Raw genomic sequence first — 16,293 nt, 5'->3', positions numbered from 1 at the left:
TGAACAGCTGGAAAGCTCAAGCACTTTTACGGGAACAAAGGATGCCCTGGTCTGCACCTCTGTTTGTTCAAGCTTGTCTAAAAGTGTAACAAAGGTGTGAGCTCTGCCTTTTTTCCTACTGTACACAAATACATGCATCCAGCTGACAAACCAGGAATAACACTGGGAAGTCAGGAAGTGCCCAGGAATAGTAATGATCACAGCATGTTGAAAGAGCCATGCCTCACCAGCACTGGCTAACAAGAACATAAACAACATTTATTCATCTGCACCCCAAGCAAGAGACAGCAAAGCAATGCTGTCTATCCAACAGTGGATGGAGCTGATATTTAGCACTGGCTCTACTACTCACACCCTTTTTGGTTAGGGCAGGTTACTTAACCTCTTTTCATCAAATTCAGCTGGGATATATCTTCAGTTATCCCCTTACAATGCTGAGCAATAACACTTACCTAATCTGCAGAAAGGTTAGGACGCTCAGATATTCAATATCTACAGTGTGTTTTGAAATCCCAAAGGGCTCAATCTTGCACAGTCAATGGGGCAGGAGCAAGCAGTGCAAACCATAGGTATCATTACTAGAGAAACACAAATACCCGAGTCACACCCAGCACGGGGTGTCTGGGGCATCAGATGTGTTCCCAAAGAGTCCCCACTTCCCTACCGGTCACAGGTGCTCACCCTTCCCAAGAACCAGGCTCCAGATGTCAATGCTGAGCTGAGCACAGAGTAGGTGTTCAGTGATGGAGGAATGGAAAGCTGCTGTGGAGATTTTTGTTTCTAAATTGAGGGACGCTTTGGGAAATCTGAACCCCCTGAATCTGTGGTTGGCTGCCTGGAAACCCCCAGAAGCACTATGGTCCTGCTGAGCTGAGGGGGGATGGCTGAAAAGCACCTCTCTGGCTCCAGGCTTTTGTAGGGAGTGGATAAAAATCAGCCAGTCATTTCCACACCCAGCCATCCACCTTCCCACCCTGGGGTAGGGCTGGCTCTTCTGCTTCTGAATCATCTCCCCGTGCTGCAATTTCCAGGCTTATGCACAGAGATGGACTGAAATCCAGCCCATAGTAACTTGCCATTGCATGCTTTTTGGGAAGTTCAGGTGTAAAGTCAAACCAGTCCATTTTTCCTGTTTTTTTTTAAAGGAACAAAACCCAAAGAAGTGGTAAGAAACTCTAAGAAATGGTTAAAAAAAGTGCAACCAAGGGTATTAACCAATCAGGACCTTTCTATTAAATTTTGAATAGCAGCAGGGAGCAGTGACACTGTTTAGTGAGACAAGTGTCTCTTCAGCAAATACACAACACTCACATGAACAAGTCAAAGCCAACACGATCCTGGTGAGCAAACAAAAAGTGAACTGAGGAGATCAGGGACACACTGTCACTCTGCAAGGGGAAAATGCAAGCTTCTGGCTTTCCCAGCAAGACAGTTCCAGGGCAGAGCTGCAACAGCCTGAAGGAAAGACTGCAGGGTCAAGGGAAGAAGTGTAAAGAGGAACAAAGAGGAACACAAAGGTGAGAAAGGACAGGGAAGTGACATTCTTCTGGGGATGTGGAAACCAGAGGTAAACACACGCAGCTACAAACAGCAAGCATCCAGGAACAGCAAGGAACTTGCACAGGAAAGGTGAGAGATAAAAAGAGCCAGCAAGCAGAACTCAGCCTTGCACAAGCATTGAGAACTATCAGTAACAGCATGTTTCCTTGCTTGGCATGCACAGGACGTGCACTGCTCAGCCCTCACACATCCCTCAGGAGATAGGCTTTCATGTGTCCTTCCAGCCTGTAATCATGTCTGGCTCTGTAGTACAGCTTACAGCCTTGCAGAGCAGGTGACTCAAAAGGCTATTGAAAAGTTTAACATTAGGCAGGGTGTGAGCAGGGTGTGCTGGGGATGGCCAGGTACTCTCAGAGCCCCAGCTGTGGGAAGCTGCTGTGTGCCACACACAGCAATCAAAACCAGCAGAGCACCAAGTGCAGGCAGGGGTTCATTGCTTGAGGTTACAAGAACTGGAAACTGCTCTGTGGGACTGTATCACAGCTCAAAGGGTTCCTGGAATACATGGTATAAAACCCTGCAGGCACGCCTAATGATGAATATTGAGGGCTGTGGGTTGCATTTTTGCAGGTACATTTATAGAAAGCTGATGCAGAGATGTGTGTATGCAGAGATGCACAGCACATGTGTGTGTATTTGCACAGAATGGTATTCACCCATGGTGAATATTTGCACAGAATGGTATTCACCCCACTGAACTTCATATGTCTTACATGGGAGACTGCCCACACTCGTCTATCAGCTTGTATCATTGCTAAGGGAAGAGCAGCATCCTCAGAGGGTGCTTTGTCTACCCCCTGCCATGGGTGTCTGGCTCTGGAAGGGGTGAATCATTGATTGTCTTCACACAGCCCCTAGAGACACTTCAGATGCACAACTTTTAAATCCCTAATGTCCAGTGGGTTTATTCCCATCTCTGCATACAAAGACACAGTGCCAGCTCACAATACTGCACAATTATGACTCCCTTACTTTTCCTCTAATTGTTTATCATTTTCATTAACATTAGTCACTAGAGCCAGATGTTTGGGAATGGCCATGAGCCCAGCAAGGGGGAAGGTGCAAATAAAATAGATAATTTCTGAGAACAAAGAAATAAGTTGTTTTATCTATATGAAAACACCTTCTGTTTGACTGAGAACCTCGAACTAAAGCACTGAAGTGGTGGATGGCAAACACGGACAGGCAGGCAAGGAAGTGGATGAAGAATGAATGGTGGTGGTTCAGACTGGAGAAGAAGTGGGAATAAATAAAGAGCTGAGAAACGGAGGAAAGAGGGTGCAGTTTTGGAAGTAACTGGAACATTGTAAGAGCTCTGGCATGGAAGCACCATAACACAATGGAAAACAAGGCTCTGCTCCAGGTGCTGAGGAGAGTGTTGCAAAAAATAAACTCTCATTACTGCAGCCAGTCTAAATGCATTGGGATTCTGAAACATGAATTAAAAATGTCAGATCAAGTTTGAAAGTATTTCACTAATAACAGATAAATTTTGAAAGTATTTTAGTTAAACTGCCATTCTTGACCAGGACTACAATTCCATCTTCAATCAAACTAGCTTAGTTGTACAACAGATAGAGAGAGAAATGTCTGTGTACCTGTCTTGACAGGCTCAAGGATTAAACCTTGAAAGAGAGGCAGGACTGAGACCAAGAGGGAGGTAATTATGTTTGTGAAATATGGTCTCTCAAATAGTGAACATTAATAAAAGAATGACATTAATAAAAGTACTTCCTGGCACTGATGTGACTCGCTCATTTAATTTCTATTTAGGTGGTGCCCATTTGGATACTCAAGTCTCATTAGAGAAAAGCTCCCAAGCTTCTACTTAAAACCATATCCAGTTTTATGGGACAGCATGAAGGCATGTGACAAACCCAGGTTAGTGTTTATGACAATGGGATGTTACATCTTAAGGTCTTCCCTGCACAAAGATGCTTCCCTCAATTAGGATCAGCACACACAAATTTATGGAAGTCAGCAAATTCTGGCCCGAGTCTTCCCAGAGAGCTGTGAAAGGACAGAGTGACAGTTTTGTGAACCACTGACCTGAAAGGTCTTTCTTGAAGACAGGATGGTACACACTGGACAAACACTCACCAGAGGTGTGTTTGAGAGATCAAAAGCCTCATAAATAAAATGCCCCTCGGGAAGGGAGCTCTATGAAGTTGCTCTTTCTTTCATATTGGCAAAAATTCCTAAACAAATTTAGAAAATCGGGCCCAATGAGCCCAGAAGACCTTAAATCACACTAAACTAATTCCAAGCCTACAGTTAAGAGGGAAATCATCCAGAGAGACTAATTCCAGTGGGCAGCACACATTTACTGGCAAAACACAGTTTGTTTGGTAACTCACTCAGGTTACCAGTAAGGACATCCAGGCTCTGCACTTTCATGTTTACAGATGAGAAAACTCCTGGAAATCTTCCCATGTATCCCACTCCTCTCGTTTTCATTGCAACTTCAAAGTTTCTTGCAGCCTTAGCAAAACCACTGGCCTAGGTACCTCTGATGGCATTTCTCTAAGCTGCTACAATGCACTAGGAACAGCCCAGGCATGAGGGGTACAGAGATGGAAGCTGTAGGGTCCAGAGGGATCATGCCCCTGATACAGAATCTTTTGCAGACCTCCCCTTACTGCCAAGTATCCCCACAAACTCTAAGACAGCTTCTGCCTGTTCCTGGCACAGAAACCACAAACACTTCCACACAGCAGGAGTAAGACCTGCTTCTCAACCATGCAAATTTCCACACTGACAGACAGTCTGCAAAAACAAAACAACAAATGGTCAAACATTTGCATCCCCCATTTGTGCTTCAGCTTTCCAGGACAGGTGAAATGGATGGAGAACTCTTATCTTCCAAAAAAAACCGAAATGCCATGAACTTTGCATTTGAACCTGCCTCCCCCTCTGCTGCCACACAGATTCCAGGGGACAGAGGTCTATTGTTTTGTTTATTCATTTTATTCCATCAGCTTCACCCACATCATTCCAGCAAAAATCTCTAATTTTTTCAAATTTGTCAGCCTACCCATTTGAGGATTAATGTGGACATAAGCTTCGAACTCTTATAGAAGTAGGACTGAACTTGTCAAAATTATGCTCTTGCTCTACAGTTCCATACAATTCTCTAAAGAGTCAAAATATTCACTGGAGAAGGGTAGAAAAGCAGAAAATGGGTACAAAGGCAAATTAAATACAAATTACAGTAAACTGCAAACTAAATAAAAAGACACTACATCAAGCACAAGAAACATATGTGCCAGAGACCACAGGAATAATATTCTGGAGAAGTCACTAAAGGTTTGTGATACTCAGTGCTGAGAAGCACTGTGGCTGCTGCTGGAGACAGGAAACACTGGGCTGGGGGAAACTGGGCTAATCCAACACTGCAGGGTCTCTGTTCACAAAAGCAGCATCTATCAATACATGGATTAAGTAAACAGATTGGCTTCAGGGACATATCCAACCATGTCTGAGCAGCAGCAGCAGATCTGAACCAAAGTGAAACCATTCTGTGATTCTATGACCTGAGCCAGAATTCTCCAAGAGAGAAAAAAGGAAATGTGGAGAGCAGGAATCACAGCACCACAGTGTCAGTGAATGTGCCATCAGCCACAACACACCCCTTGGCCATGACCAGTGGAGCCCCAGCAGGCCTGGCTGGGTCAGGTCAGGTCTGTCTGGGACACAGACAATGGGGTCCCAGAGAACCAGCTGCCCCTGGTCACTGCTTTCACTGCTGGGTGACAAAGTCCCTGCTTTCCCCACCAGCATCTGCTGGGTGAACCCTGACATCAGCCGGCCCCGCTGCTCCTGTCGCCGGCAGTTCCTGTCTGAAGGAGGGCGGCTGGGGACCCACTGAGACCCTACATATTTCAGAAAGAGTCATTTGGCTGCCAGCAGGAAGACAGTACACTAATTGTCACACAAGAAAGCCTGATCTCATGAGAGAAGACTTTAATTGCAGCTTCCTCACCCCGGGGGTGCAGATGGCATGGGTTTCACCACCACCACCACCACCACCACCCCCAGCACGCCTCAGGCGCTTTGGCAATCTGCTTCCAATTTTGGATGAGCAAATGTCTGACTGGAGAAGTTCTTGGGAATGCTTTTTTTCCCCCTCCACCTGCTCCTCTGACTTTCTAAAAATGGAAAGAAAACCTCAAGGGAAATAAGAGAGGAAGTCTGGGGTTTAAATAATGTGCTGACGGACTCAATACCTCTGCAAAAACTGGGAATCCTACTTGCCTAAGCAAGTAGAACTTGCCTAAGCAAACGACTTTTATTCTACTGACAGAGAATTAATTATCATCAAATTACAAACTCTAGTTTAGAAAGAAAAGATTAGGTGGCTTAATATTCTTCTCAAAAGAGTCAAGCCTTTCTGTCCAGCAATAAATTTCCAGGCTTTCACTCATGAGGAGAAGCATTCCTGGAAGACACAGGTCCACCCTCAGTGCTGCACCAGCCACTGCTGTTCCTCATGTGGCACCCGGGGATAGACACGCAGAAAACAGAAGAAAACAGCACCTTAGTTGTGCCACTCTGTGACGGTGTTCACAGGGGTTTTTGGATGAGGGAAGAGATGAGGATTTGACTCCATGTTTCAGAAGGCTTGATTTATTATTTTATTATATATATTACATTAAAACTATACTAAAAGAATAGAAGAAAGGATTTCATCAGAAGGCTAGCTAAGAATAGAATAATAAGGAATGATAACAAAAGCTTCTGTCTTGGACAGAGAGTCTGGGCCAACTGACTGTGATTGGCAATTAATTAAAAACAACCAACATGGGCCAATCACAGATCCACCTGTTGCATTCCACAGCAGCAGATAATCATTGTTTACATTTTGTTCCTGAGGCCTCTCAGCTTCTCAGGAGGAAAAATCCTAAGGAAAGGATTTTTCATAAAAGATGTCTGAAACACCACTCTGCCTACTCAACTCTTGAATCATCAAGGCTGATGCAGAAAAATAATCCACATTTAGGCAGGTGAGGCTTAGAGCCTTCACAGAGTAAATGAGGCACCAAACCAGTACATTAAGTTTGCCAGGGAAAATGCTGCAAGCACCCTGGGAGCACACGGCGGCCTGTTTCCACCTGCCCTGTTAGTCTGGGTGGTGTTTGGGAAGGACCATCCTTCCCTGTGATGGTGTCAGCACTCTCCAGCAGGGAAATGCAAGCATGGTGGCGCCCTGAGCCCCCAGGCAGGAGGGCTGTGCTCCCCAGAGCCTTACCCTGCAGTACTCATCGATGGGCTTCAGCCTCTTCACTGCCACGTCTCGGACATGGCTCCTCCGGAACAGGATCTTGCCTGAGGAGAGAACACACGAAAGGGGAGGGTTAGGGGCATCACCAGCCATGTGGGACAGCACAGCAGCACCAAGCAGACAGAGTTTCATCCCTGGCTCCAACCATGGCTGTCAGCATGAAACCTGGATGACCGCCACCACAGTCCTGCCTGTGTGAGCTTCCACAGGGGACCCAGGGAGTTATGGGACAGAGGGGGGTTCTGATTTCACCCTGCAGGTAACACAAAAGGTTTTGGTCCCCCCGTAGTGATGGCACTACCCTGAAATGGACTGACACTATGTTATGACTCGCTCCCAATTGAGGGTCACTTTGGCATGGCCATGCTGGCTGTGCAGGAAGCATCAGGGGCTCCATCTGCTCCCCACTCAGCTGCCTCCCACTGTGGATGCTCCTGCCCTTCCAGGCAGACAAACCACACACCCAGCTCACAAGCAAATACAAGACTGCTGGTGACAGAGCCCTTATAAATCTACACGGAGAAACCAAATAACAGAAGAAAAATAAACAAACTCTTTTTTTTTAACTAAAAGAAAAATAATAACCTCCATGTTCTTACTGGATGACATTTCTGCAAGCAGTTAAGATTAAATAAACAACCGGGTTTTGTGTGAAACTGATTGTAACAAAGTTTATCAAAATAATCTAGGAACTGATTTTCCCCACACACAAGGATGTCATAGAGTTGGTATTTTTTTGGCTAGAAGGGATTATATCTTCATATCCTTTTTTGGTGGTTTTCTTCCTTTTTCCTTTTGTGCTGTATTTCTTTTAATATAATCAGACAAGAATAAATTCTATGTTCTCCTTGTGGTAGAAGAAAACAGGATCTGCCAGCATTATTTAGTCCATGAAATATCTATTAAAAAACCACATCTATACTACACCCTGCTCCAAACTACTTCTACCAACAGGCAAATAAGATACTCACCCATAGATGGTGAGATAAGAAACTGGACTAAGAAATCAAATCAGATCCAAAATCTGAATATGTGGCTTTGACTTTATCCGATTGCACAATCTGAGAGGTTAATGAAAGGCAGCCTTTGACAGTCCAGTAGCAAAGGCTCTAAGCCTCCCCCAGACACTGCCCCTTTTGGCTGCCTTTTCCTCCATAGCTGCTAATCTGGAAGGTGTTAAAGCCTTTTGTTTCAGACAGGAGAAAGTGGTTTATCTTTATCCCCAATTCTGGCAACAAAACAGTTTGTGCTGTGAGGTAAAGCTATTTCCTGGTGCCATCAGCTTCTCTCTCTGGGTTCCCTGTGGTTATCTCATTACTATGCTGATGTTGAGCCATCCCTGTAGGAATGTGATGCCTTGTGGTCACTGAGAAATCTTCAGTGGGTGTCTGAGACATTGCATCATCTTGAGCAATTTAGTCAAATTGCACCAGCTTGAGCAATTTAGTCAAAAGCAGCTGGAGAAGGGAAGTGACCCTTCCATCCTCCTGCACTGACCCACACTGGACACACTGAAAGATTCTTGATTTCCTGCTTCTCTGTTTGGTAAATGGTGAGAATTATCTGCCTTGAGGATCACACTTACACTGCATAACAGCAATAAACTGCTTTTTGGGGGCAGAAAGAGGTAGGGGTAGCTATAGAGAAAGGAATAGTTCCTTTCTCAGTGCTCCAGAAATGCTGGTGTGGGAGACCTTGGTATTTTTTTTTGCAACTTTTATAAATATACTGCAAAGATAAAACGACATTTTGGAAACATTCTCACTTTCTGGCTTTCCTGTTTTCAGTTCAAGCCATGAGTTGAAAGTTGAACGGGTGACCATACAAAAACATAAAGGAACCAAAGATTTAAACACATGAAAGATCTGTAAATGCAACTCAGCTTTTCTAAAAGTAATAATAAAGAATGTTATATTAAACAGAGTATGAAAAAGACCCCAGGATATGATGATTCTTAATTCAGTCCTTAAATGGAAATGGAAAATATCAGGGCAACTGTGGTGTTAGGACAAAGCGAAGCCCAGAACATGCTTCCATTTTAATCCCGTCAGCAAAAGGAAGATTTTCCTTCTACTACTGGAAAGTGGAAAAGGCTTGACGAGGCCAGTGGGGAAGATCTGTAGCTGCCCAGTCCAGTATGGCATTCAAAGCTTAGATCTGGAGAAGACTGGGTATTTTAGAGCACCATGGAGTGGCAGTCAACAAGGAAAAAACAAGAAGAAAAACAAGGACACTCTGCAAACATATCTAGTTCTGATGGGCAGCAAGGAGGGGACCCCCACCCCCACAAATTCTGGAGGTTGGCAGGCAGAGAAGTCTCATTGCCAGAGTGACCCAAGGAGGGACAGCTTCCCAAGTGCCCAGCTTCTTCCCTTGTCTGGGAAGACACACTGTGCTGATAAAGGGTCAAAGCCAGCACAATGAACCAGCAGGAACTGATGGCAGAGCCAGTGCCAGTTACTGCTGCTCTCTCCAGCTCCCCCTTTTCTCCTGGTCTTCCTCTGAAAGCAAGGGAGGTCCCACAGGACTGGAAAAGGAAGTGAATGTGAGAGACCCATACTGTACACTCTTTACCTTCTCCAAGTGAGTGCAGACCCCATAATGGAAAGCTTTGCCTAACAAGGGAGAAAGGGTCACCATAAATCCAGGGAAGGCAGAGAGCTGAGCAGCAGGAGCACATCAACCAGCAAGGAGCCCTCTGGACAGCACTGGAAAGGAGCATTTTGCCCAGCACCAGCATCAAGTGGGAAAGTTCCAGGGTGGCTGGTAAATGCAGAACAGCCCAGACAATTTCCTGGCGAGGGTGGAGTAGTGGTTTATGTGCCACTTGGCTTTTCCTCTGGGAATATAAGGAAGGGATCTCTTCTCTGTGAGTACAGAGAGCACTGGTTTCTCCCTCCTGAATTTTACTGCAGCTCTTTTAAGCCTCCTCAGGCACCACAGCCCCATTTTACAGAAGGATGAGTGGCTTCTCAGCATGCTGTAGCCCAGCTAGGAAGTGAACAGGAAGTCTGTCTCAATTCAATGGGAAGTCAAAGGTTACATGAGATGACGCTGCCTCATGCAAATATTTCATTCACTGGTGTGCCAGGCTTGGACAGGGCCAAGGGAGGCCTGGCACATGTTAGGAAGGGCTCTGAAGACAGCAGCAATTGGAAAGAGAGACGTGGGAAAGACAGGGCTCCAGCCTTTCTGCTAATGCAGGATAACAGTATTTATTTTTATAATTTTTTCTTTAAAGAAAATATTATTCCTCAGAAATTAATATGGATAAGACGCAAAGTATCAGGTTTAACATAGTAGAAGACATCTTAAGTCATCCCTTCATCTGTGTGTGTGTGTGTGTGTGTGTGTGTATATATATATGTAGTCTTTAATTTCACGACCACACACTTCTTCTCTCATAAGACCTAAGTTTCCTCCTGTATACACAGTGGGTGCACAAAGTGGGAATAATAAAGCTATGCAGGAGATTGTCCATCTGGCATCTGCTGATTCTGTAAGCTTAAATGTATCCTCAGAATATCATTTTATTCCTGCATCACCTCATACTTGGAGTAACGGACTTTTAACAAGTGCCACGAGCCCCAAGAACAAGCTGGTTTAAATGCATCCAAACACTCTGGTGCTCCCATTAGCCCACAGACCTGTGCTGAGTACACCAGAAGGGTCCACAGCCCAGTAGTTTGTAATAGCCAGGGATGTGGTTTGTACAGGGAAGAAGCCCAGCTCCTGTGGGGCTTGGTGACACTGTGGAGCGTGGTCTTGAGGCAGGACAGCACCAGGCACCACCAGCAAAGAAACAGCACAAGTCCCTGAGGGGATGCCTAGCAGGAGAACCCTGCTTTCCTCTTTGAGAAGGGGACATATGGTACACAGTCCCTACAAGCACAGCAGATGCCAGCTGTCAGCAGCCACTGCCCTTGACTGGGGATTTGTAAGCTCTCAGACAGTCTCTAAAACAAATCTCCTGATCACACCTTTCACTGCCAAGGAGAGGTGCTGCATATCCAGGCCTTGAGACCTTCTAGGGATGCCTTTGTGACCTTCCCGCCTTTGTGGCAGTGGCTCAGTCCTGAGCTGCCAGCCCGGCTGCTCCCTTGGAGCCAACAGTGAGAGGCAGCTGCTGCAGGGCCAGCAAGGAGCAGGGAAATTGGTTTTAGCTCCCTTCCAAATCTGACAGAGAACAGATTCATCTCTTGGTCTTACTCTCTGATTGCTGAGCTCAAGTCCCATTTCCAGGTATGTCTGGGTGATGGATTGGCCTAAGGACACCAATGGTTTGATGCAAAGAGCCTCTGCCAGAGACAAAGAAGAGACCAAACACACTATCAAAGGGACAAATGCATACTGACATTTAATCTTGAATTTCAAGCACCATCACCACATTTCAGAACACTACACTTCAGAATGCAGCACGTGAAGCAAGCCATATGATAAATATTCTACAGCAGACAGCATGAAGACTAATGGGAGCATTAAAAGTACTCTAATGTCTCATCTGATTTATGTTTAAAAGAGACATGTGCTGACTACAGAAGCTCCAGCTGGAGAGGTTCTGTCAGTTCTGTCTCCCAGGAGCAGGAAAGAGCTCCTGCTTCTGCCTCTTCATGTTGTTCTTGTTACTGGGCTGTTGATTCTCTGCCATTTCTACCTGAAAACCTGGGAGGCACCAGGTCTGTATGCATTGCCAAGCAACATGTTTAACCCAAGATCAACTTCTCAGAGGTACCTGGGAGATGAGGTCAGACTCTTCTTGCAGTTACACTGCATCAGTAGCATCAATAAACAAAAATAAAGAATTTAGCCCGAGTGCAGTTAGAGGTTCTCCTTTTGAGCTAAGAAGCTTCTTCCAGTGTAATTACAAGTATTTTTATGAAGGCTTCTAATTCTTACACATGGCTATTAGAATTATTTTTATACACCAAATAAGCACAGGCCTGCAATCAAATATGACACAAATTCCCCTCAACCCATTTAAGCTGTGACATCCACCTCAGGGTCCTGCCAAAGCTCTCAGGCACCTGACACACAATCTATCTCCCAAATGGGGCATTTAAACATGCACTGCCACCTTGCACTGTAAAACAAACAAATCAACAGCACAATGACATGGACTAGAACAAAACATTATTTTTCTCATGGAAGTACGTGTGATTGTCAATCAGATGGCAATCTGATAGCAGCCAGAAGGGAGGTGTGTTCCTTACAAAATAATATCTTACTTTTAAATGGGGATTCCAGTTTCCATGGATTGTTTCACCCATGATTTCCTGGAGTCAGAAAGTCAATGCCAGGGTCCTAATACTGATGGCATTTGCTCCTGACAAAGAAAGGGGAGGGAAATGATTCATAGTGTTTCCACCAGTGGGAGGGGGAAGGACTTTTTTAATAAGTAGAAACTTGTGACAGAGTCAGAACTGTTGACTGAACTTGTCTTGCCAAAGAGCCTCAGCTGATAAAGGCCTTTGCTAATCAGCAGGAATTACCATGGAAGGTGACAAGAGGTGATAGAGACAGATGGGGCAGCCAGGAAAGCCACACAAGCAACAACAATAATGCCCTGAGATGTGGGGGATGGTGGGGACAGTGTCCTCCTGCCCTTGGATCCTGTTTTTAATGTGCATAAGCTGCAATGTTAAAGAAAATCACTGAGAAGCAATAAAGCATGGGAAGTAACATGGCTTGTATAAAAGAGTATCACCAGGAAGAGAAATCTTCCTCCATTAGAAGTGATAAGGAGAATATGCCCTTATGTGAATAATTAGGAAAGGGGAACCAATGACAGGCAAGTGGCAAGGCTGGACTGTCCTCCAGGGACAACAGCATCAGCTCCAGAGCAGCTTTGCTAGTCCACACTTTGTGAATTGAAGCATCAGGCACAGCTGGAAGGAGAAAAGCCATTAGCACTGACACCGAAATTCAGGAGTGACAGACGGGGGCCATGGGGTGCAAATCTCAAGCTATGTTTGTAGAATATTTTGCATAGGCCAAGAGCTACTTCACATTGCTCTGTGTCCTGCTGCTATCACCCAAACAAGCCATTGCTGCTGTAATCTCCTCTTCACATGTCCCAGTTGCGAATCTCTCACCTCTCCAAAGCAAAGCAGGAATCACAGTGTAGGCAAATGATAGAGTTTGGTCTGGAAAGGGCAGGCAGAAGTTGCACAAAATTATCCTTTCAATTTTTTCACTGTGGGGCAGCTCCCTGTGCACTGGTCTGTGAGCACCAGCAAACACAGAAATCCATCAGCACTTCACTTAAAACAACTTTACCACCAGAGCACAGCAAAGTAAAGCATCTACCCCACACAAGAAGATCTCAGTATAAGCACAAGTCCCCAGAATCCTTAAACCTGAACTTCCCAGTCTGTGGGTGGTCATAAAATGTTGGAAGTGTTGATTCAGTGGGTCAGGTCTTCAATTTCTGCAGTGAAATCGGTGCCTCCTCAAACTACTCAGCTCAGCTTCTCCAAGGGGGAAAGTGAACTCGTGTGTAATTGCTGGTTGCAAGAGCTACATTATCCTGCAAACAGCCAAGAGCTCTTAATTGCAGAAAGCAGTCAGTGTGTCTGAGGGCAGAGGGAGGAGTGTGTTCACACCTGCAGCCAGCAACTAGCACACCCTCATCTGGAGGAACCAACACCATGACAATTCCCAGTCCCATAGAGACAAGGAGCCCAAAGAGGGTCAGATTTTCAAAACACCTGAGAAATGATGCCTTAGGAAGCAGCAGGGCTTTCACATACAGAGGATGGAGGAGTGTCCTGCTCTTTGCATAACCTTTGCTACGCTGGGAGCAAAAGGCACAGAAAACCTTTCCAAAGCATCATCCTTACCTCTGCATGCTTCTCCCTAAGATAAGAATCACATCCACTGCACTCTTTGTTTCATTTTGTTGAACATCCTCCAAAAAGATCCATTTCCAAATATCCGGGACCGAGTTTTGCAAATTTAATGCGCAAAAACACCAAGGCTTAAATAATGATCAGACTATTTGGACACTGCACCAAACTGAGAAACAGGGAAACATCAACCACTACATCTCATTGCTGAAACACTTGGTTTTCCTCCTGTATCAGCTGGCGCCACTGTCCTGCCTTCCCCAAGGTAGTTAGTGGCCCTAACCTGTGATTTCCAAATCATTAGGGCTCCACAGTCTGCAGAGCTATGTTCCAGAGTACCTTTCACTCCCTGGGCAGTGTTGCAATGATGTGGATGGCTGCATGTTGGCCCAACAACTTTGGGAAGGAGCAGTTCCTGTGGGTATTGCGCATTTGCTGGTGAAAATGGTTGTTTCATCTGAGCTACTTCAGTGCCTGACTCTGGGGTAAGACAAGGAAAGAGCCTCTCACATGCCTTTGTGCTACCTTAACCATAAAAAATACTCTTCCTAAAGGGCAAGACGCTGTCCCTGTAGCTACACTAATAAAACTCTTCCTCTGCTCTTTCCAAACCCACATCAAGTATCACACTACTCACTGGGATCTGGTAAAGTCACCAGGTGTCTTCCTACGGACACTGAGTGGTATGGACCCTCAGGAAAGGACCAATGGTCCCTCCTCAGTCTTTTAAAGCAGGAGCCTTAAGGAACAGAGCCTATTAAAACATTTATGCTGTCTTGTGAGACTTGTCATTCATGCAGGAGCTGGTGTGACACTAAGCCTGAGACACTACCTCAGAGGCCTTGGGCCAGCACCAGCCTTGCCAGCAGGGAGCCTTGGGCTACATCCACTGGGATAAGAGACCCTTATCCCAGCAGCAGAGTCACTGCAGGGAGATGGATGTGTACCACACCCCTGCCAAACTACACTGGAAAAGCACAGTAAGGCCCCAGCCACATCCTCTGGCGTGATGGGCAATAACAGTGCTTGGGAGGCTCCACCCTTAAGCTGGTTGAGAACTGGAGCTGTGAATAAAATAATATTTCCACTCATACCACGTAGATCAAAGTTATTATTACAGGGAGGTTGGCCATGCAATAATGTGGTGCCACAGCGTGTGTTCTTACAGGAACACTGCAAATTGAGGGGTAGGGATGCAAACGTGGCTTCACAAGGTCACAAAACGAGCACACACTAATGAAAGCCATAGAGCCAGTCCCTAGATCCCTCTGCTAATCACATGTAGCATGAAAATACACCTACCTTCCTATCTAGGGCCAGAAAAATCTTCCTGTTCATTTATTTTAATTGAAAACAAATTCTAAATTTCTGCCACAAAAGAGGCAAAACTCTTTCCAGTGGAAGACCTTGATCAAGTCAGCTGCCAGTTTACACATGTCCCATATTGCAGGAGGTGAAATTCAGCAGTCAGATTGGCAAGGACAGTGCTCCACAGAGCAGCTGGGTTTTTTTGGAAGGCACCAATTAACACAGAAATTAAACAAAAAAAACCAATATGGCAGCAAACAGACTAGGTGTCTGTGCTTGTCAGAGGCTGGAACTCACCAGCTAGGATTTCAGAGAGCTGTAGCAAGAAATGAAATCCCTGGTGCTTCACAAAACAGAGCACTGTTCTTGTTTCCTAAATCAAAGTGCTCTCCTGGAGTCCTCCAGGTGAAACTGCTGACTGGTTTTAAGCTGAATTTTCACTAGATGACAGCAAGTACAGAAGAAGCTGCTGAACAACAACCAGACCAAAACTGGCTGGCTCCTGAGTCAAGAAGCTCATCACAGACCAAGACACCATCTCAAACCACAGACATCATCCTCTGGTTCCAGACACATCTCTTCAATATATCTTACTCTTAAGTGTTATTAAGGCAATCTCTGGTAGGGATTTCCTCTCTGCCTGCTCTGATCCCTGATAAAGCTATTGCTGCTTCAAAGGCTCACAAGCATGCACTTTAAAGCAGGGATGACCAGTTTCTGTGCTTCAGGAGAAGGGAAATAGGCACACATTGGGGCTCTGACTGGTGCAGTCACCTTTGCACCAACCTGTGCCATCTTCAAAGCCAGACCTGCACCCCTTGTCCTGCAGTGCAATAACCCACCTGGGACTTGTGCCCACTGATTGGATCTGACTAGGATGGAGATGGTTCTTCCCATAGCAGCAGAGCACGGTGCTGTGCTTTGGATCTGCAGCTAGAAGGGTTTTGATAACACCCCAGTGTTTTGGTGCTCCAGAAGCAGTGCTCCACAGCCTCACAGCTGTTCAACACTGCCATCACCACCACCAGAAGGCTGGGGTGGGCAAAATCCTGGGAGGAGACATAGCTAGGACAGCTGACCCAAACTGACCCAAGGGTTATTCCAAACTGTATGACATCAACTCAGCAGTCAGAGCTGAGAGAAAGGAGGAGAAAGGAGGGGTATTAATTATTTATGACACTTGTCTTCTAGAGTAACCACTACACATAATGAAGCTCTACTTCCAAGGAAGCAGCGAGACATGGCCTGCTGATGGGAAGCAGAGAATAAATCTTCCATTTTCCTTTGCTTCCACTTGTG

General features: G+C 45.5%; 1 protein-coding gene across 4 annotated transcripts in view; it reads right to left on the bottom strand.

The window, feature by feature from the left end:
* SH3PXD2A (SH3 and PX domains 2A) overlaps positions 1-16,293 on the bottom strand; it is a 245,734-nt gene that overhangs the window by 139,730 nt on the left and 89,711 nt on the right. For all 4 annotated transcript variants that reach the window (XM_077182919.1, XM_054637312.2, XM_054637313.2 and 1 more), the window contains exon 4: positions 6,809-6,885. In XM_077182919.1, the coding sequence (XP_077039034.1) occupies positions 6,809-6,885 (77 nt within the window). The remainder of the gene's footprint in view (positions 1-6,808; positions 6,886-16,293) is intronic.

This window comes from Agelaius phoeniceus, chromosome 9, assembly GCF_051311805.1.
Source record: "Agelaius phoeniceus isolate bAgePho1 chromosome 9, bAgePho1.hap1, whole genome shotgun sequence".
In the NCBI taxonomy this organism is placed as follows: domain Eukaryota; kingdom Metazoa; phylum Chordata; class Aves; order Passeriformes; family Icteridae; genus Agelaius; species Agelaius phoeniceus.
The sequence above is the reverse complement of the archived record's forward strand: the minus strand, read 5'-3'. Positions and strand labels throughout refer to the sequence as shown.